A 23,246-nucleotide genomic window follows, 5' to 3' on the forward strand; every position below is an offset into this window, starting at 1 on the left:
CTGCCCCTGGCAACCTCTGTTCTTTCTATCTCTATCAATTTTACTACTTCAGGTAACTCATATAATGGAATCATACAGAATTTATCTTTTTGTGACTGGCCTGTTTCACTTAACATAATACCCTTAAGGTTCATCCATGTTGGCGCTTATGGCAGGATTTCCTTCCTTTTTTAAGGCTGACTAATAGTCCATTGTATGTATCTACCACATTTCGTTTATCCACTCATCCTTCGATAGACATTCAGGTTGCTTCCAAATGTGAGAGTTAAAGTACCCTACAAAAATGGAAAGTGGGGGGTGGGCTGGGTGTGAAGGGTACGGAGGGACCCGTGCTCTTGCTCTCGCCGTACGTTAAGCACCTGTAAGGGATTTAGGCTAAACCAATCATCATTGAAAGCAATGATGGCAAAATTTTAAAGCTGTTTTGAACTACTATTGTAAGTAGTTTCATGAACATGTAATACTTTCATGTGGTTCAACATTCAAATGGCTCCGAGAGGGCCGTGAGACAGTCTCCATGTCATTCGTTCCCGTTGCTCATTCGCCGTCTCCGGTGGCGGCCAGCACAGCAAGGTCTTTCGTGTCCATCCGGGGTATTTCATGCATGAATACATGCACAGGTATGTTCTCCCTCCCTTTCACACACGTGGCAGCAGACTAGGCCTGTTTTTATGCCCTTCTTCCTTACAAAATATCCCGTGGAGATGAACTTCGCTCTTTGACACAGCAGGGTGTTCCATCGCACAGATAAACATTTATTCAGCTCCCTGTTCATGAATAATTAGGGTTCCAGTCTTTTGCTATAATAAACAATAATGCAATAAGTAACTTCTTACAAATCTCACACGTGATTTTTTTAGGAATACATTTTTTCATATTTTAAAAAAACTTTGAACCATCGATTTTTAAAAACATATGTCTGAGTTTTCACGATTTTATAGACCTAGCCAAGATTTCATTGTTGGCAATAGACTTTCGCTCTCTAACAGTATCAATTATGCATGTAGTACTATGAGCAATTAAATTCTTTTTTTACAAACGGGCAAAATAAATCTTTTGTACAACTGGCAGGTTTCTCAATTCTGGGGGAGTAAGTTTTCTAGGGGCCTCATCAAGTTTTGAAAGTGCATTCAATATTGTAACATTTATATTTAGAAACATGTAATTGGGAAAGGGAGGTTTATTGTTTTTAAATTCATAGTACACAAAGTAAAGCAACCAGCTGTTTTAACTGAATGATTCTGAATGAGTGAGGAGCAGGGTCCTTCCAGCGTTAGTCACAAAGGTCATGGGACGAAACGTAGTATACTAAGTATCTCTAGTGCATGGACGGGGATTACTTTTTACTGCTTCTGTTAGGGTTTTGTTGAGCAGAGGAAGACATGTTAAAAATAAGAATAAAACCAAGTTGCTAGACCTGTATTCCAGCTTTTGAAAGTCTTTTCTCCATAGTAAGTGTTTAAACAGCCACCTGTTAGGTACAAGCCACGTCCGAGATGCAGTGAGGAACATGAAGTATCGGAATGGATGATAGTGCCTGCCCTCAGAGACTCATCCTGTGCTGTGAACAAGGCATCATCCAGATCACAGTAGTTCAGTGTTGTTTTAAAACGTGATGGGAGATAGTAAATGAATGAATGAATGAATGAATGAATGGAACTGTCATAGAACTTGAAACTGAAAACAAGTTTGCAGGTTCGGCAAGCCTGCCCCATTGGCTGCACACAGAGATTTGCCACTTCGTGGGAAATCTGTCTTGATTGAGAATCTTTCAGCAGAAATTCCATTTCCTCCTTCAGGGCATTCTCCCGACATTCTGTGTATGTCATTGTCCGCTGTGGTTTGGCAATCCACCTCTTAATTCTCAGGGCAGTGGTGTTTTCAAATACAGTTCAAATGGGAATTAATTAAATACACTACTGCCTGCGTCGTTTTTGCCTTAAACATTTAGGCATAGAGATCTTGAAATGTTTTTGCATGATTTTTAACAAGGGCACACTAAGACAAATGCTATACCGTGCCTTGCAGTTCTCGTAATAGTACATCGGGGTCATGTGCAGATTGCGTGCATGTTAAATTTTTACTAGAAGAACCAACAGCTTTACACTTAACAACATGCTTTGTAATGAACTGAGTACTTCATTTTCTAAGTGGAAAGAGTCCAGTTCGTTTCTTTTCCGACCGTTGGCTCTCTAGGCTTGAAATGAGAGGCGACTGCTCCATCACTTTTCTAACATTGTCTGTTACTTTCGTAATCCGCAGGGATATCTGTGTTTGCCTTATATGGCATTGCAGCAGCATCATCTTCTCTCCGATGTCACCGTTCGGGGATTTGTTGCTGGAGCTACTAACATCCTTTTCCGGCAACAGAAACACCTCAGCGATGCCATCGTGGAAGTAGGTTTCTGTGTGAGTGTGTGTCCTTGACACTGCCGGTCTCCCCGTTCTTCTTTCTTAAATGGGATTAGGAGGGCATGGTAATTGCACTCATAACGGTAGTAATCGCTTCCTGTGCCGGGCGTTCTGAGCGCCTCGGGTGCATTAACCGATGCAATTCTCCTAACAACCTGTGTGATAGGTTTTGTCGCTACTTCTCTTTTATGCTTGTGGCAGTGAAGGAACCGAGTAATCAAACAGCGAGTATAGTGGGCGAGCCAGGACTTCAGCCCTGGCAAGCTGGTCCTACTGGGATGTTAACGATTAAAATGCGTGTATCGTTTAAATGATTTAAATCTTTCTAGCCTGTTTAATATGCTTCTGATATCGAGAAGAAGAAGCTAGAGATAAAATTAGACGTCATCAGTATATAAGAAATTTAAATTATATGTTCAGCTTTACAGGTAATTTTTTTAAAAAGGGAAATTTAAGCCACCCTAAGGTTTTGGTACTTTCTGTTATAAAACTTGCTTTCTGGGACATGTTTATAATATGTAAATGAAAAATCCGGGGTTCCAATGTGTATGTATGATGATCCCAATTTTGAGAAAGGAAAAATATACAATACCTTCCAAGGCAGACAGATACAGGTGGGAAGACCACGGAGTTGCTTCAGTACGATTAGTCACGTTCTAGTTCTGAAGTTGCCGAGTTCATGGGTATTTGTTATGATCATGCTTCAATACTCATGCATAAGTTACACATATTTCTTAATACATCAAATATCACATAGCAGAAATACTCCAAAGTATCTGTGCACTCAGAGGAAAAATGTTTAGGAATTATACTTATTAATTCATTTCTGGTTGTGTAATAAAGGTAATACTATTCTTTTTAATATTTTCCGACAGTCAATATGAATTCTATAATTCAAAATTAAATATTTATGCATAAATTTCCCCCCAAAATGAGCATTTTTACAAGATAGATAAAAATTTCAGTAGAAACACCTGTTTCTTAGACTCACCCTTTGAGTATTCTGTCATTCGTATATTTTATTTCCAGCTGCAACTTCCCAGTAATTACTCTTTGAAGTGTGGCGTGGGCATCTGCGTGAATGCCCACACTCTGCCTTGTACCTGGGTGCCCTCTAGGTAGAAGAAGCCCTGATCCAGATTCATGACCCGGAGCTCAGGAAGCTGCTTCACCCCACCACTGCAGACCTCAGGTTCGCAGATTACCTGGTGAAGCACGTGACCGAGAACCGCGATGACGTCTTCCTGGATGGCACGGGCTGGGAGGGTGGTGACGAGTGGATCCGAGCCCAGTTTGCGGTCTACATCCACGCGCTGCTGGCTGCCACGCTGCAGCTGGGTAAGGAGCACTCGGGCACGCACTTTCCGTCTTGTAACGATTACCATGCTTTGATTACATAAGAAGTACATTGTCGTTCTAGAAAAGTTACCTGTTACGCCGTCATTCAGAGGTAACTACCCTTAGCATTTTGAGTACTTATATTTTTCCAGACCTTTTTATCTGTATATGTTTTAGACTTTAGTTTTGTGGTATTCGTGGTCATTCTTTTACCAAAATGGATTTCAAACTAAACTGAGTTTTTCTTTATAATAGAAACATAAGTATATATCAAGATATTTGTCATTTTTACATGGCTGTTTAGTGTTCCACCATATGAAAGGATATATCATCAGTATTTGGGGACTATTTTTAAACAGTGCCTCCATGTTTTTAAGCTATATAAAAAGAGAAAAGAGAACTAAAAACATCACATTCTGAGTGATTAAAGTTTCACATTTCTTCCCCATTCTGAGAAATGTTATTCCTATTAAATGGTTAAAATGGAGCAGGTAAACGTAGAATCATCTTGTATTAAAACTATCTCATTCCCCATAGGAGAAAGTATCTAAGAAAGGAAAGTGACACTCTGCCGTGGGCCTTGGCACCAGGGGCACTGGTCACCCTGCACGCTGAGCAGAGATTCAGTAGATCTGTTGTTGCTGCTGTTGTTAAGAGTCTTGAGCTTTTGTTTGTGCTCTGTTTCAGTGATCTCTGTCACTGTTTGGGGTGTTGTTTTTTAATTGTGGTGAAACGCCTATACTTAAAATTTACTGTCTTCGCCTGTGGCACTTAAGTACATCCACACGGGTCGGTAGGGTTTTCAACCCCACCACTGCCGCCTCCCAGCTTAGTTCTTCACATAGCGTACATGGAGTTTCTAAGTTCTGCCTTCAGACATTTTCCATTTACAAAGGAAAGCTACGGAGCAGGTTCTTATTTGTCTGTGGGATGTTTTTAAATGTGTCTGCCTTTTTCACAAAGATACCAGCTGCGACACCAAAATTTAATCCTCTAACCAGAGGCATGCAGTGATCTAGTAAGAAAACCCGTTTCTGCTATCTTTCAGCTTTATGAGTAATTAATTTACTTTTTAAAAAACATTTGCCCAGGTAGCTGTAAGCACAGAACAAGAGTAGCTGGTATTTTTGTAGTGGGGGGGGGGGGTCAAAGGTTGTGGGGGCGGGGCACATGTAAAATGTGCAGGAACCTGTTTGGGCCCTTTCCATCAACTAACCCTTGTTGTCCTCATTTTACAGAAGAGAACATGAGTCACGGTAAGATCAAATAGCTTGCTCATCCGTCTGGTGAGAGACTGAGCTGGTATTTAAACCCAAGTTGTCTGGCTCAGGTCTGTGCCGTTAAAGAAAATTCAGCCCAATGAACTGTTCGAGGAATGTGTTCGCAGACCTTTCTTATGCTGCACGTGGAGCCATGTATACCCTCCTGTTCCTTTCTCAGCAGTGGAAGTCATGGCGCTTTCAAAGCAAGCGGCTCACAATTATTTATTTATTTTTTTATTAAGTTTGTTGGGGTAACATTGGTTAATACAATTATCTAATTTTCAGGTGTACATAATAGTTTGACATCTTATATATTCTATTATGTGATTCTCACCCAAAATCCATTTTCTTTCAGCTACCATATATTTGATCCCCTTTACCCACTTCGCCCTCCTCCTAACTCCCCTACATTTGACTCCCTTTACCTGTTTACCTCTCCCCTCCTCCTTCACCCCCTACCCTCTGGTAACCACTAGTCCATTGTCCATGTCCTTGAGTCTCTGTCTTGTTCATGTGTTGGTTTTAGGTTTCTATCCCACATATAAGTGATATCATGTGATTTTCATCTTTGGCTTATTTTGCTTAGCGTGATTATCTCGAGGTCCATCCATGTTGTAGAAATGACAGTATTTCATCTCTTCTTATGGCTGAGTAATATTCCATTGTATATATGTACCACAGCTTCTTTAGGCAATCATCTATTGTAGGACACTTCGGTTGCTTCCATGTCCTGACCACTGTGAATAATGCTGCTATGAACATCAGTGTGCAAATATCTTTTCGGATATGGGTTTTCAAGTCTTTGGGGTAAATACTCAGCAGTGGGATTGCTGGATCATATGGTAGATCAATTCTTATTTCTTTGAGGAACCTCCATACTGTTTTCCATAGTGGCTGTACCAATTTGCAGTCCCACCAGCAGTGTGTGAGAGTTCCTTTTTCTCCGCATCCTCTCCAGCATTTGTTATTACTTGTCCTGTCCTGTTGATTATAGCTGTTCTAACAGGTGTGAGATGGTATGTCATTGTGGTTTTGATTTGCATTTCCCTAATAGCTAGCGATGTTGAGCATCTTTTCATGTTTGTTGGCCATTTGTATGTCCTCTAGGGAGAAGTATCTGTTCAGGTCCTCTGCCCATTTTTTCATTGGATTTTTTTTTTATTATTATTATTGAGTTGTATTGAGTTCTTTGTATATTTTAGATATTAGGCACTTATCAGAGACATTACTTGCAAATATATTTTCCCATTGAAATGGTTGTCTCAATGGGAAAAGACAATTTATTTTGCTGAGCAGAAGCTTTTTAGTTTGATGTAGTCCAGCAGCTCACAATTAAAATATGGAGTAACAGCCATTGGAATCAGTTCTCCAAACCTTTTCTATTTTTCCAAGTAGAAGAAATGCTCTGTATTGAAGCTTCTCCGTGGTATTCATAAAGTAGAAAAGTTTTCAACATCGTTTGTGAAAATCCCCTTGTTATTTTGAGTATTTTGACAATGAAATGCATAGAAACTGAGTTTCACCAAAGAGTAAGGCAAAGACCAAAGAGAAAATAGTGCCTAAAAGAACCAATTCATCTTTTCGTTCTAATCTTTTTCTGTAGAAAATATGACATTTGTGAAAAGGTAGAAAGATACCCCGTTGTCTCCTCCATGTGTAAACATCAGTACATTTTCTCACTGTCCACCTGTTATTTTGTTTAAGAAACAATACCATGCTAACCTTGGTAAGGAGAACATGCACATATTTTGGAATTTTAAGGAACCGTAGACAATATCCGGCTCAATCCTCTTCCTTTCCAGTTAGGAAAATGACGCTCTGAGTGATTAAATGACTCACCAAAGGCCACATAGCTTCTTTACAGGATGTCTGGAATTAGATCCACGTCTCTTGACATCTGTAGGCTCTCTCCCCCAAAAAGCGGGGAGACAGAGGAGGTGAAACTGTTGCTTTACCCTTTTGATTGTTAGTCTTCACATCCCTGACTGGCTACAGTCCAGCTCAACTTTCTAATATTTACTTAACAGATAACGAGAAGATGTTATCGGACTACGGGACAACCTTCGTTACAGCGTGGAAGAGCACTCACAACTACAGGGTCTGGAACAGCAACAAGCATCCGGCACTTGCAGAAATAAACCCCAAGTAAGCACGTGCTCCGGAGACAGCTAGAACACGAACTGGCCGGTTTCCTAATGTGCTCCAGTCAAACCCTAACTTGAGTGATACTGCGAAGATCTTCGAGAATCTCCTTAAGTAGATTGTAAAAGGCCCCCAAAGGTAGAGAAGTAGCTGGAGCCTTCATACCTGTTCACACTACACAAAAAGCACAAAGCGTTTTCAGAAGCTCGGGGTGTGAGGAGGAAACGCTGGCCATCAGCAATGCTCAGAACGGGGTGGCTCGCCTCTCCCTTTTCCTGGACCTGCCCCTCAGCAGGACGGTCCAACAAAAGGAAGTCTCGAAGGAACTACCACTGGTTAAAACTGAGAGGTGGTTTTACAATGTGAAGTGTAGAAAACTAAAGTTGATATTCGAACTCCTAGATATCTGCTCAAACCTAGCTCCCTCATCAGATTCTAATACTCAGCAAAATGTAATGCCTGTCACAGTATTGAATGTCGGCTGTACAAAGACTGTCCCACCCACACATAGACATTTGACAATGTCACGGAGTGGAGCCGTCAGGAACAAGACCATCAGGGTGTGACAGGGACCAGTAGAGTCTAAGGAGATCAGCCAACACAGCGCGTACATCCTGGGAACTTACTATTTCTAAGTTAAAAGATTAAAATGATGGGTTTTGTTTTGTTTTTTTTTTTTTTTTTATCATACAAGCATATAAGCATTTGTATTTTAAACTTTTGCTTCTTGGTGAGAAGCAGACAAATATCAACTTTGTACTGACTACCATATTATTTGGAAGCTAAGGTTAACGTAGCTAGACTGGGGATGCGATTTCAGTGATGCTAGAAAGGATACTCCCCCTTCCTCCCCCCCACAAAATCCAGATGTTTATGTCATAGTAACTTGGGGGAGCATCTGCAAGGATGAGGTAGTGTAGCAGAGTTTTAGAGAGTGTGTTAAACTTTATATCATCTATCAAGAAAAATGACTAGGTTCAGGACCAATTTTGGTGAATTTAATCATCATATTGGGCTATAGCAAAAACCTATGTTGCCATACGAATGTGGTAAAAGCAGAATTAAAAGGCAAAGATGTTTTAATAGTATTAAATGAAAGGGCTGAGAGTTCAAAGTCTTCTCCCTCACTACCCACAAGGTCTGTACTCTAAAGCATGATGAAGAGAAGCAGATGTGAGCTGGCTGGCCTGGTGGCACTCGCTGTGGCAGTGCTGGGGTGGGGGCAGGGTGCCATGACCGGCCACAGTGCAGCATTCTGGGACATCCGGTCTCCTCCACTCTGTGCACTGATAACCTGGTCGCATCTTTACCCAGTCTCTGCATCTGCCGTGACTTTAACTCTGCAGAACCAGCTCTACAGATTTTAATGCAGGTCTATAAGAGGCTTAGCTGGAATGGGTTTTAAAGGATTGTGGAACAGTACTTTTTTAAATATGTAAAGAAATTGAAGTTACTTAGATTGAAGAGAAAGCTTAAGAAATACATAGACCTGAAAAAGATAGGTAGGGAAATTATGTAAGTAGGATAGTGAGCAGATTTTCAATATTTTCACCAAATTCAAAACAAGAAATGATAGTCTTTATTTGTTATCAGGTGATATAATTTAGAAATATTTCAAACTAATCATAAGATTTGAGATCTGTGAAACCCGTTCTTCAACTCTTAAAGATCAGAGAAGGCAGTTCTCCGACTTCTCCTTAATAAGCAAAGGGTATATTTCATCCTTTAAACACAACCTTTCTAGGAATATCAAGAATGATTAAGTAATCTTTCAATTTTTTCAGCCTGTGATTCAGAAATCCAGGAAAAGAGGCAAGTTGTTAATATGCTTCATATGGCTAAAAGAGAAATTTGTTGTCATGTGAAAAGCCATAAATAGTATTTTGATGTTAGGGGTACTTTCTTTGTTTGACATTGATAGGCCCCTGGGCATGAGATAGGAATTTGGATATTTATTGACTCCTTCTATAGTGTAATTTTGGTTTAGTTACCTGATTTTTACACACACACACACACACACACACACACACACACACACACTTTTTCCCTTTTGTATATTTTAAAACCTGCATTTTGAGTTGCTCTTCTAATAGAAAATAGAGGTTTTGGCAGTCTGTCTACAGATCTTTTTATGACCACTGGCACACGATTATAAGATGACCAGAATCAAGGAACAATCCATGGTCATTGCCTAAGTCAGTGATGCAAACCCAGACTGTCCTGGGGAGGTTTTCTAAAATGTTGGTGCTTAGACCCCACTCCTGACCAAATAAATAAGAGCATCACAGCCACCCACCCAAGAAAAAAAAAGCACCTGTTTCACAAGTGAGGAAATAAGCTCAGGGAGGCTCCCATCACTATGAGCAGATGTTCGGAGCGCTGCGGCCCAGCGAGGTTACTGATAAATCAGCACTTGTGGTAGCTCTGTCGCTCAGCATTATTTCTGGGGTACTCATAGTCTAACCGGAACTTTGTTTTACAGCCATCCTTTTCAAGGCCAGTACTCGGTGTCCGACGTGAAGTTAAGATTCTCACAGTGAGTATTTCGAGAAAATGCGAGGAAAATTCTTAGGTCTGAATTTACACCATGTGTTCCGTTGCTAATTGGGAATTGTTTTTCTCCACTTGATAGACTTGTGCTTTGAATAGTAACCAAATATGTGCGTAACAGTCTCTAGCTCAGCAGTGTGTATGTTTCAAAGTGAAAACACTGCTGTTTCATGAAGAACGGTGTGAACTAATAATAGGATTTGCCGTTTTCATTTTGGTGAAGTCACTTCAGCCAATTGTGACTAGGGAGAATTAACCCTATGTGTACCTTCCTTCTGTCCTTACCACTTGGTAGTTTCTAAAGAGACACATGCCCAAAAGGTTAGTAAGTTAATTGATGCATAACAAATAATGAAGAATGTAGCTGCTCAGCAATTCTGATTTGGGGTATGATTATAGAGTAGTGTGTGTATGAGAGAGATTTTTTTTTTTTAATTGTGCTTAACACTTCTTTCCTTTACTCAGTTCCGTTCAAAACAGTGAACGTGGCAAAAAACTTGGAAACGTCATGGTCACAACCAGCCGGAATGTTGTACAAACAGGAAAAGCTGTTGGTAAGGCCTTTAGCCAGGAACAGACTGGAATCATAACACATAGCTCTCGATCCTCAATATGTCGTTGATAAAAACATACTAAAGTTATAGAGATCTGTGTATCACATAATAACACAAGAACATTCCCATGGTTGAATAGAGATTTGTTTGTTGTTGTCGTTTTAACTTTTGTCTTATTAAAAAAATTGTTGTGGCACCAGATAATATCAAAGTTCAGCAAATTTTGCCACATCTGATGGAGAGTGACGAACTCTTCTGAAGAGTTCACTGTTCTGTTATCAGGATTCGAGCTTTCCTGGAGTTTCCCTGCCGTGGCCGAGCTGCCCACAGTTCTTTATAAATAGTAGAGAGTGATGATAAAGCTGGCGTTCAGAGCTGCTGGCTTCTAAGGTGGCATCATACAGCAAACAAAATCAGTGAAACCAATAGTGGGTTTTTTTAAAAGATCAACAAAATTAATAAAACATTTATAGGCTAATGAAGAGAAAAAGAGAGAAGATAATAAATTACCGGTATTGGGAATAAAAAAGGATATCACCACAGATCTTTCAGAAATCAGAAGGATAAGGGAATACTGTAAATAAATTTATGCCAGTTTCTTAGAAACTTAGATGAAATATACAGATTCTTTGGAAGACTCAAATTGCCAAAACTGACTCAATACAAAATAGAAAATCTGAATAGCCTTCTATCTATTAAATAAATTGAAATAAAAAATTGAAAACCTTGCTGTAGGTTTTTAATTTAATCCAGGCCCAGGTGGCTTTACTTATGAATTTCATCAAAAGTTTAAGAAATGAGATAAATTTTTTACAAACTCTTTCAAAAAGGGGTAGATTGTGAATTATTCAACGAGGCCAGTATTATCCCGATACCAAAGCCAGACAAATGATATATCACATAACACTATTCTGCATCTAGCTTTTTTCACTTAAAATTTTTGAAGATTGTTTTATATCCATTCTAAAGATACCTCTTGTTCCTTTTCTATATTAACTTTTTATATAATTTCAAATTTCAAGAAGTGATGTAAGAGTGCGGGAGGAGCTCCCGACGTCTCAGGTCACCAGTCATTCACATGCGCCACGTTCCCTTTGCCATAGCAATGTGTGAAAACGGGACCCGTCTCCTTACTCAGCTCCCGAGAGAGGTCGACTAACCCCCGCTGAACACAGTTCAGAAGTCCCGGACTTGGGTGCTCTCTGTGCAGGGTCCTCGTAGCTCTAACATCTGGGTAATTAGAGGTAGACAGGATGAGAGAACCACTCTACAGACTCGTCTCAGAAGGCAGAGATGGAGCACATAGCCTGTCGCGAGGTTCGTTTTATTACAAAGGAATGGAATTAGATATATAAGCTTTGCTTCCATAGAATAGCATGCATTTGACTTAATTTTAGTTCTTATTTTTAAATAAGAAAAATTCTACTTCGTTATGGATGTTAGTTGTCGCTTAATTTTTAGCGGTGCGCCTGCCAGTGCTTAAATTATAAGGTCGGTTCTCCTCTTCCACACGCCGCTCTCCCAGAGCAGAGGGCACGTGGGACTTTTCCAGCTCCCACTGGAACCGCCGGCCCGGCCAAGAGTGTGCTGCGTACCCTCAGGATGCCGAGGCTAGTGGGCGCTTACACCCAGAAATTGTCCCCTTTCCTGTGAGCCATTCCCGTGGAAAGGGGTTGTTTTGAAATTAGGCATTTAAATGACAGTTTAGTAAACTCTTACCACGTTGACATAACATTTATTAATTAGCATTGGTCTTTCGCTGTCTCGTAACGAAAGTGAAGCTGTTTCCCTCTTGTGTTCCCCTCCCGTCCTTCCAGGCCAGTCCGTCGGAGGTGCTCTGTCCAGTGCGCGGACAGCCATGTCTTCGTGGCTTTCCACGTTCACCGCTTCCACCCCGCAGAGTCTCACCGAGCCACCCGATGGGAAGCCCTGAGCCAGGCGTCCAGAGGCCACCGTTGCTCTCTGCGGTTTAAGTGTTCCCTGTCTGTCTGCTGCTCCCAGACTGTTCCTCTCCGTTGGCCAGGCCCACAGCAGGGGACCGCTATGTCGAACTGTTTACATGGACAATTGCCCTCTGTCTAAATGAATGTCACAGGATGCTGGAAAGATGAAATCACAACCATGGCAGGGATGGCCTCCCAGGTTGGGGTTTGACCGACTACTCTCACTTCAGTCTGAGCCTGATTAAAACACGCAGTGTACCTTCTAATAATTTTTGAATCCTGATAGTATACATTTGTTTACTTTAGAAAAGTTTTTACTTATGTAAATTTTGTTCTGTTCAGCTGTTTGCATATCTAGATGATCACTGAAATTTATTTGTGCTAAAATTAAGTTATATTACTATTTTAGTTTCTCTAAAGTTGGCCCTAAAATGTGCTTATAAAGTAGAGGGGCCACCGATCCAACCCTTTGTTGTTATTTTGCTGAGTTAATGATGATTTTCGTTTGCTGGTTTTCTACCTGCAAAACTGTCAGTTCACTTCCTCCCAGAAGTGTGGAAGTCATGGGCGGTAGTTCCGAGGATAGAGCGTTTCGTTTCATGTTTAATTTATTCTTTCCCAATCCTAAGTGCTTGTTTCGAGGCGTCGAGGAACGCCATTGTGCTTTTTCTTCCTCTTCCTAATTGTTCAGATAGGTTTGCAGAGAAACGGCATGGTGATGATCGTAGCGACGTTGGAGCGGTTTGCACGCGCGCACATTTAGGGCGGACTTTAAGGGGCCTTGGTGTTCTGTCAACTCTAGTCCCATAGCAGTCTTCTACAAGCATTTTTTTAACCCACAGTTTGTGCCTTCTACTTCTTCTTTTGAACTGTCGTCCATTGGGTGTTTACAGACTTTACAGGTTTTTTCTTAGTCTTATTCTTCATACAACTTTTCAAGGCGCTTGGGTTTCCTACTTCCCCGACTGAAAATCCTCCTGTAATCAACCCCTTCTAAAAGTATTTTTTAAAGAAAAGCAAGATGATCTGTAAATATTAAATAGACATTTCATCTTAGGTCACATTTAGAAAAGGAAGAAGCAGAAGAATGCTACAGCCGTGACATCAGTCAGGTTTCATCAAGGACATCTGGTTTCATTTTAGACGCAGGCACGTGTGTGCAATCTACTGGAGATTTTTATACAGCTGGACCTCATGTAGCTGCCATGCTCAGCTCTCATTTGCTTTTCATGAGGACATTAGATGGGCATTCTCAGGGAGTACTTACAGGGTAAGACTGCTTTAGTAACAAAAGATAGTCGAAAAATACATAGACGTAAAGAGTATTGGGAAAGTAAGGGGCCTAATTAAGGATGACACTTGATTATATTTGATTTATTCCTTAAGAAATGTTTATGTAAAGTAAATCCTACGGTATGTGAAATGGTCAGAGGAACATAATCTAAATCTCCCTAAATTTTCTAATTTGTGTCTTAACACAAGTCCAGCAGATCTAAAAACATACTTCCATTTGAGCATAATAACCCAGGAATTCAGTGATGATCAACTAAAGGGTTTATTGTGAGAACTCCATTCATCCCACTTCTGCTAGGAAAGTTAACCTTCTCAGGAACGATGGCTCGAAGAGAAGTAAAGCCCGGCGCTCCCCTTCAGGGGTCCTTTAATCAGTGTTGCGCTGCGACTGAGGAACTCGTGCCAACACGTTATTGTTTCATGAGGCCACGTCGTCGGCCGGAGTGGCGGCGCGTCAGCGAGCAGGCGTCACCCCGCCGTGCCAGCGGTGCACAGGCTGCACTTGGGGACCCGCTCGAGTAAAAGTAGTTACACGACGCCTCACTCTGCTCTAGGGCCGCGTGTCCCCGGGTTAACATGCACCTTGACTGAACTTTCTAGTAGAGCTTCCAATTAAGAGTTCAACTCTTAAAGCGGTCAGTTCACTGGCTTTCAACACAAAATGAATATTTCAGGAGATAGCACTTTTGTCATAGAAATGGTCCAAAGACCGTAACTGTTTCCTTCAGGTTCTGGGAGGCGCGGGAGTCCTCGGGGCGGGGGCGCCTGGCGGCCAGCGGCTGAGGGCAGGAAGCCTGGCCCCTCGTCCTGCGAGCCTGTGCGCTTCAGGCGTGGGGTCCAGCCCTTCAGTCACTGGTTCTGTGAGCTGTAGGAGCCAACACCGGGCTGTCTCCGGCCTTGTCGCTGGCAAAGGTGTGTTTTGGTTGGCCACACTCACTGCAGTGCTTTTGCATGTAAGAATTGTGTATTTGTAAGTAGATCTGAGGGACGGGGGGTCAGCCAGGCCTTTTCAAGGTGTGCCAGGAAAGGTGCCTGGTGTATACTTTGCTTCCTGCAAGGCGCTGTAATGACAATGGCGTAGGTGAGAAAAAGAGTTAAAGCCGTGTTCTGGACCAGGTGACAAGAAGAAGTTGCAGGTTAGAGTCATTCTGCGGCTGCATTTGGTTCATTTAACCAGTATGACTAGTCTGTTTCCAAACCCGTTAGCGATTTATGAGTCCCCAAGCCTTAAAACAATTCCCATCTCCTGTTGCTTTAAGAAACATAGCGATACCTTCAAGCAGCGAAGCAGAGCATATGACCTGATTTCCTCACCCTTAACCTTGCCGTCAGTTCTCTACTAAGCACTGAAATTTTTTTGGAATAATCGAGTTTGGAGAGGAAAGGAGAAAGCAAGTTAGGAAGGGAGAGAAGTGAGAAGTTGTTGCGAGGCCGAGGAGCAAGGTACTTAAAAATCTGATGAAAGTATTTTGAGAGCAGTATTTAACATGCTAAAGGTTATAAGAATTTCTTTACAAAGAAGTTAGAATTGTATTCTGCTAGTTAATTACAACTTTAAAATGAAGGTAAAATACTGTCTTCCTAGAAGGCAGGTTTTGTTTTCATTTTGTCTTTTTTGGAAATGACAGCCAGCGGTCCGTTTCCTCCAGGCCTGGCGATGAGTTTGGGGGTGCTCAGGCCTGTAAGGGGCCAGCGGACTGGTCCCCAGCCACGTGAACTTGTATCTGCTTCAGCAGTTTGGGAACGTAGCCTATTAAAATGGTGGCTGCTGAACGTTGCCTGTTATCTTGGGGGGGTTTGGTTGGGACTCTGGAAATGACATCGACGTTCGCATGCTCTGATTCTTTGGCCAGAGGTGGCACAGTAGTCATGGCCTTTCCACCTAGTTCTGTAGTGGCCTTTCGAAATGACGGGGAGCGCAGCCCTAGTTTCTAGAAGGTGGTCGTCATTCCACGGAGCACAATGTGCCGCTAGGAGTTTTTCATTCCAAGTCTTTGGACTTCATAACATTGGCATTGTTTTTGTCATCATTTCCAACATTCCGTAAATATTTGTCAAGGACAAAGGAATGTGGATCTTTATTCTTTTCATATAAATAACTTTGTACACGTGACTTCCTGCTTTCCCATGAAGAGGAAGAATCTAGCTCCCTTGCATCATAACTCCAACATTAGAAGATTGCGCACGCTAAGGGGTTGAATCTATTTTGTAAAACTCTAATGTATTTGTATTTCTGTGCTGTCCTAAAGTTTACCTTTTACTTAATTAAAAATACAGAAACTATATATTTAAATCATGTAAATGGGACACAATTTAGGGGTTTTTCCAATCTTATTTTCCATCAGCTTCTCACACACACACACATAGTATGCTGCTCAAATTTGTGTGCAATATAAACATTTGAACATTTCAGTCAGGTACTGAGCCGGAAAAGGTAACTGAAGTTTTTAGAAAGCTTCTGTGCTTAGAAAATACTTTGTTTTCTTGAAACATTAATAATTTATAACTGGAAAGATAGGATCAAGACTTATGTTTTAGGACACTTGTTCATTGGTTCCTAAATTTAGGAAGCATTTGATTAACAAGTTGGTAAAAGAATTTAGTGGTTACAAAAATAGTTTAAATATTTGAGATTAAAGGCTTTCCACAAACCCTTTCTAGGGAAGTTTAGCTTAGAAATATTAGAACGTTTTCTAAGGAAATTTATCTGTGGCACATGTTTTGATCAGAAAGGTAATTTCTCTTTGGTAGTTTTATGATTTGTACTAATTGTTTCTGTTGTCATTTGTTCAAAAAGAATGTGAAATTGATAAATCACGTCTAATCGAACCGAATTGTAAAACTGTATCTTTATTTTAAAGAAAAATGAGAATAAAATGACCCCGCGTACAGTTGTGCTTGGCCCGTCTTTCTGGACGCGCCCTCCGTGTCGTCCGTGGGGTCGCCCTCGGCCACTCCGCAGTTGGGCAGCGGTGGCCACTCGGAAGGGAGCAGCGCTGAAGGAGGCAGGGGCCTCGCTGCTGGTTTAGTCTGTCCTTTTGCCGTTGCTTATGATGGCACCTCAGCTTTGAAGGCGGCGACCCCCGCAGGAAGAACCCCGTGGTTTCTAGGGAATGCTAAGTGCATGGGGCCGCCCAGAGTACAACCAAGTGGAGGCTGGTTGTGCGACGATGCCTCGTCGCATGCTCGCTGACAGATCGCCAGGGGAATGAGAGGACCTTGTCACGAGCAGCCCGTTTTTCCACCTGGACTGGTAAGCTTCAAAATAGCCCTTGGCTCCTGGCATATTTTCATGTATATTAATTTTCACTTCACTCACACTGCACAGTAACCCTCAGCGTCTACGACTGTCCTCAGGATTAAATCCAGATTCCTAAATCAGGCCCTCCGGGGCCACCACGCCATAACCTGCATCCTGTTGGCTTCTCTGCTGACGCCTTGGCCTCCATGGGCCCCCGGCCACCTGAAACCTTTGCTGTGCCAGTGGAAGACCAGCTCCAGCCTCTCCCCGAAGGTCTCCCCCAGGGCTGCCTCGAGTCCTTTCTGAAACCCTCGGCCTCAGCGCTTACTGAGCACTGCGTGAACAGGCCCTTCCTAGCCTTTAAGATGATTTACAATCTGTGAAACGTCTGTGAATGGAGATGGGCAACTTAAGTGTAAAGAACACATAAAGAGGAGAAATGTATACACTGAAATAAATATGAAGTAGCAATTCAAGCCGCCGGGACCTGGAAAGTGAGCAGGATAGTGCCTGCACCTTAAAAAACCTCGCGCCTTGAGTCTCTCTCTCCCGGGGCGTAACTCCTCCTCCAGAAGCATTTGGTACGCGGACTCGAGATAATCATTTCTTTGTAATTTCACCTCCTTCCTCCTTTGTTTGTGTTCCAAACAGCATAGTTTCTCTTTCGCCTGTTTTCGAACTCACATGCATGGAAGCACACCACTCGCATTGTGTCTCTCCTGGTTTCTTTCGGTTCTCAGGCAGTCATTCTTTTCGCTCCCGTCTGACTGTCCCCACTGTCCACGACGCCATCCTCTACCCAGCCTGCCGCAGGCAGACACAGGCCGTGTTTGCTGTGCGGCTGATGCGAACGGCCGTGCCACTTCGATGACGCTAACATGCACGTCCTGGAGGAGGTGACCCTGCCGGGTCACAGGAATATGTGCATCTTTGACCTTCAGAGTTAATGCTAACTTCTTTTTCAAAGCGATGCTGCCTTCTTACTTCCCAGCAGCATGGCATCAGAATGTCATGGTTCCCACATGGTCTCCAATGCTTTGGTATCACCAGGAATTTAAATTTTTGCTCATCTGGTATGTGTGAAATAGTATCTCACTATGGGTTTTAATTTGCATTTTCCTGACTACTAATAAGGCTGAGTGCTTTTTCATTTATTTATTGACCATTTAGATTTTCTACTTGTACAAAATGCCCATTCAAGTCTTCTACTCATTTTTCTATTGTATTCTACATACTTTTTGTTAATTATGTGTTACAAATATCTCATTCTGTGACTTTATTCTTTATGACGTCTTTTGATAAATGGTTCTTACTGTAGTCAAATTTATCTTTCCTCTTATAATTTAGGTGAAATATCTTCTTGCGTCTTATTTAAGAAACCCTCTGTACCTCCAGGTCATGAAGATATTTTCTGTAGTTTCTAGAAGTTTTTTAGTTTGACTTTCACATTTAAGACTTCATCTCCCTGGAACTGTTTTTTCAGAATGGTGTGGAGTAGGGGCCAAAGTTCTCCACACCTGCCCCCACCCACAATATAGTTAGAATGTTTTGGTATTTCTTGTTTAGCCAAGAAAGGACTCTTTTTTAAAACTACATTCTCCTCTATCACTTCACACAATGACATTTTAATATCAAAACATGGGAAGTAGAGGGTCAGAGTAAAGAAGAAGCCTTTAAATCAAATAACTGAGTCATTCAAGTTTAATTTGTCCTTATTTTTCTCATTTTGTTACAGGTCCTGCGCAAAGCATTGTCCCGGCACCGGTTCATGGAGATGGATGAAGGAACCCTATTTTTTCACTCTGAAGAGCTGATGTTCCCCAAATCTAACAATCACATATGTGTCCAGTGTCTCAAGAACGGTCCTGGACAGCCACAAACCCTCAGGACTTTGAACACTACGCCGGAAACTCACACTGTCCTCCCGAGACCCAAGATTTGCATGTCTTTGGCTACCTGTGCTGGGAAGTCACTCTTATGATTAAAGCAAGTCCCTCGCACTACCTTTTAAGCCCTGCCTTATCATCATCAAGTATTCAGGTGCCTGTATGTACACATAGAACATGCCACATACGCAGTTCCTAGAGCTTGCTGCCCTCAGGGGAGATGGACAATTACCACAGAAGGTAAAGAGGGCCAGGTCAAGGGTAAGCCAGGGTGAATTCGGTCACATCATGGTGGCCAACTTCTTTTTAAGAGGGACAAGTAGGTGTCTCTTCCCCTGAGAGCCTAAGTTCACTTGAACTCACTGAAGTTTAAGTGATAGTTTTCGGGGTGAGGTAGGGGTGGAGAAAGAGGGCATGAGATTCGATGGTCTCTGGGACCTAGGAGAACAGCACAGGCAAAGACTGGGGAGCAGCAAGTGTTCTTTGGTGTGGCCGGAACCTAAACGATGAGGGACGGGCCGAAGATGAGGCCGGCAAACAAGGCCAGGCCAGGACGGGGAGAGCCCCGTCAGCCCGGCCAGGGGCATGGACTTGATCAAAAGGCCAGAGAAGTGCTCGAAGGGCTTCCCCACAGGCAGGTTGGGTGCAGACTTTGAAAAAGCGCATTCTGGGCATGGCGCCCTTGCATTTGTCTTGCCCTACGCTATGCAGTCAATGATGTTTCTCTGAGCTCCACAGCCGGGGCGCCCCTTCCCGCTCTTCAGTGGTCTAGTCTCACAGCTTTCCACCAACTTTAAATCACCTTTGTCCCAAGCCATAGACCCAAGAACAAAACTGGGCCCTCAGTCAAAAAGCATGAGTTTTCCTTTGATCTGGCCAGAGCGTAGGTTAGTGGGGCTTGTCCGTGAAAAGCAACTAGAAAGTAATTTGGGGGCAATACAGAGTCTCGGAGGACATGTTAGCATCTAAATTACTTTGTCAGAGTGGAGAACCCAGGAGACAGGTGCCATCGGGGCTGTGTCGATGTGTTTAAGCTTTTTCTTCGTGTAGTTTACAAGCAGGAAGGGAGTAATTTGTACATCCAAGATGGCCATGTGCAATTAACATCTGGATTTTCATTTATATTCATGCAATCCATGGAGTTTCTTCTGATAAACTTTGCCAGACAAATCGTATGCTAACTTTGGGGAATGGCTAGGTCCAAGTAGGCCAGTGGAGAATTGTAAAAGTAGCCTTTCCACCTGCCTCTCCTGGCTCTGTGTGCCCTAGAAAACTCAGCAGCTCTTCCCAGAAACCACGGAGACAAGTGAAAGTACACTGTCCTCCGCGAGGCAACCCTGAACCACTTCTCTGTCCAAGGTCATCCACCAGACACCGAAGCCTCCGTGCCCCGATCTTCACTCCCCCGAACGCCTTCGGAATGGAAATTCCCAGGTAAAGTCTTAACAGACGAAGACGAATGAGAATTTATGACCTACTTTATGGTCATTTAAAAGCACCAGGCCAGCAGGCCTGGAATCTTTAAATCTCACCTATTTTACAACCTTTAAAGTGTGTTTTTTTTAATTAGTAATGGTCCCCTCATTTTGAAACTTGAAGTCAATGCCATTAATTCCACCCCTTGGCATCTGGGATGAATGACGCCTTAGAGGTTTTCTTTTGGGGACTTGCTGGAAACAAAGGGTATTAGTCACTCCTCCTCCGGTTGGAAAAAGTGTTATTTTAAGTTATCAGGTTAAATCCTGTGACGATGCTCCCTTGAAGAGCAGGCTGTTTCCAAAGCTTCTAACACAATGCCTAACACAGAATGGGGTTTCCTACATGGGCAATGTTTACACGAGCTGTGTCTCAACTCACAGGTCCCTTCCTGCACATCCGAGCCAGAGTACACATGAAAGTGTCGTATAAAGGCGCTAGAGAACTGAAACCCTCTGCGACAGACAAGAAAGACGTTTCACCTCACAATCCGACAGCGGAAAACAAAGCTCCCCTCAGCTACAGCCCCGGCCGCAGGAGGAAGTACACGTTCACCCAGTCACGAAGCTGCTTACTGTGGGTGAGCTACTCTCTGAGGCCCAGAAGACAAGAGACCCGGTCAAAAACTTGATATAAAGCGAAGAGTGTCTCGAGAGGTCCAGTGAAGTGCCACGGCAGTGCTTTCAGCGGAAGCAATCCGACAGGGCTTCCAGGAGGAGGTGGCATTTGCGATGCTCCTTGAGTGAAGATGGTAAACTTTTGAAGAGGTAGAATAGATAAGGGCAGATTTTCAACCCACCGTAGGGGGACCCGTGCTTGTGATGCAGGAGAGGAATACAGAGGGAGTGGGACTCTAGGAAGTGGTAAGGAGTGCTGATAGAGAACTAAGGAGGAAAGCAGACTCGGGGGAACTGGTTTTGTAGTGAACTATGAGGACAGGGAGCCTGGCACACCGTAAGCACTTGACGAATGTTGTGATGGGAACAGAACCTTCCTTCCCGACACAAGGCTCTGTGCCTATGGCTTTCCAAGCACGATGGGACTGACACACGGCAACAGTAAAAGACAGCGGTGCTTTCGACTCCGTTTCACAGAACGCAGGGGGAAACGGAAAAGGATATTGAGCACCACGAACAGGAGGCCAAGGGTAAGGAAAACTCCCCAGACCCAAGAGAATTCAGCTGACCAAATTAAGTCTGATCCAGAATAAACAGTTCTCATCGGGGAAATCTGGCAGTTCAGAAAGCACTGGCCAAGGGCAAAAAGGCGCCTCAGGATGCTGATCTGCGTAACTACGGAAGCCTTTAGGAAAGAGGAAGTGCCACTGCGGTCCCCGCATGAGGACGATCAGACGTGAGAAAGTAACAGTTCTCAGGCCTCGAGAGAACTGTTACTCAAGAGAAACCAGGCTCCCATGCCCTTTCCATGAACTTGACCAACCTCGGTCAGTTTTCCCCATGCTCGCCCAGCATTCAAGGCCTGAAACAAGGTTTCTATTATCAAATCCATCCAATCGAAATGAATTTTAGAATCACGTGAGCACTGGAACTCATTTGAAGTGAAACTGAAGCTTAGCGATTACAAATAAGTCAAGACCTTTCATACTTATCTAAGACACAGGTTTTCCCACAGTTATAAAATAATTAAACAGTAAGGCAAAGGAAATTGCCAAGTGGCAGAAGTATTAACAGGTCCAGGACAGATGGAGAGTCGTGAAGAAAAAAGGTGACTAATGAAACTTCTAATGAGAATGGAGAATTTGGTATATTGGGTTTGAGTATCTCTAACTCTCCAAGGCCCTTTGCCCATACCTGCTTTAATTCAACATTTTCTTCTCCTCTTTAATTCCGCCCCCCACACTTCCACCCCTGACCTATGGATGTTGTCGTTTCCCCTTAGGAACTGGATCTCTGAAGGCGGGGCGTCCCCTCCCACATGCTGGCAGCGAGCACTGGGGCCTGGTGCTCCTGGGGCCTGACAGCGACCCTCCCCCACTCCCCCTGAGGCTTGGCTCCCACCCCTGGGACACAATCCGTGGCTCCACCTGGGGCATGAATCCAGGACCTGCGTGTAAAGCAGACGTGCTAATTACCATACTTGTGGAGCCACCCCACACTCAACATTTTTATCACCAACTGTGCTACACTATAGGGAGATGCAGCCCTACCTAAGAAAGTCCCTACTCTCAAAAACATCGACACTTTGCACATAAAGATACCCAACAGAATGACCCGTGTAACGAGCAGGTCAAGTACAAGGTACTGAGGATGCTGAGAAGCGACTCTTCACAGGGTAAGTAGTTAATCAGGGAAGCACTTAAAACTTATCTTAAACAGATCTCAGATAATAGCCACAGGCAGAGTTGGGATGTTGGGATGAAAAAAAAAAAACCATTGAGTTTAGAGCAAACAGCCTAGGTAAAGGCAGAAAAGTATAAAAAAGCCTGATTAAAGTTTGTGGGAAAACAATGTAAGCTAAGGCTATAAAGGTGATCTAAAGCCAAATTACAAGGGAGCCTTAAATGTGTTAAGAATTTGGACTTCATTAAGTAGGCAGTGGGAAGCAGATGAAGTCTGTTCACATGATCAAGGATGCGTTCTAGGAAGACTGCTAGTCTAGAAGCTCATCCACGTACAGACATGCATTTTATTGCACTTCACAAATGTTCCAGTTTTTATAAACTGAAGGTTAACACCTTCCACTAGCAGAAAAGATTGGCTCGCTTTATTGCAGTGGCCTGGAACCAAACCTGCAATCTCTCTAATGTATGGCTGTACTGAAGGCCTAAACCAATCAATGGTTCTCAAAGGGACTGCACAAGCCGAACACCTCTGTATTTCGGAAGAGCCTGTTGCTGGGTCCACCCATCAGACTGTGCTTCGTTTAGTCTGGGATGGGGCTCAGGTATCACCCCAAGCTTTTAAAAGCACCTCAGATGACTCCAACATACATCTAAGGTTGAAAAGCCTTGGGTTTGATCTGAAATTTATGTTGATACACTAAGGCTCAAATCACACACACACACACAAAACGTGTACTTGTGTGTATATACATATAGACCCAAAATTTTGAAGAAATCACATATAGCAAGCTAAACTGACCCAGTAAAATTAGAAGCACACCATTACACCACAAAAGAAAAACAAATA

At 42.9% G+C, this 23,246-nt stretch overlaps 1 protein-coding gene across 1 annotated transcript in view; it reads left to right on the forward strand.

Moving 5' to 3' along the window:
- The window catches only part of AVL9 (AVL9 cell migration associated), a 36,061-nt gene extending 19,676 nt beyond the window's left edge, over positions 1-16,385 (forward strand). Inside the window, exons 11-16 of the mRNA XM_016160162.2 lie at positions 2,263-2,397; positions 3,531-3,750; positions 7,040-7,157; positions 9,637-9,690; positions 10,170-10,258; positions 12,076-16,385. Of these exons, the coding sequence (XP_016015648.2) occupies positions 2,263-2,397; positions 3,531-3,750; positions 7,040-7,157; positions 9,637-9,690; positions 10,170-10,258; positions 12,076-12,191 (732 nt within the window). The 3' untranslated portion in view covers positions 12,192-16,385. The remainder of the gene's footprint in view (positions 1-2,262; positions 2,398-3,530; positions 3,751-7,039; positions 7,158-9,636; positions 9,691-10,169; positions 10,259-12,075) is intronic.
- Positions 16,386-23,246: the final 6,861 nt, after the last annotated feature.

This window comes from Rousettus aegyptiacus, unplaced genomic scaffold, assembly GCF_014176215.1.
Source record: "Rousettus aegyptiacus isolate mRouAeg1 unplaced genomic scaffold, mRouAeg1.p scaffold_m13_p_13, whole genome shotgun sequence".
Taxonomy (NCBI): domain Eukaryota; kingdom Metazoa; phylum Chordata; class Mammalia; order Chiroptera; family Pteropodidae; genus Rousettus; species Rousettus aegyptiacus.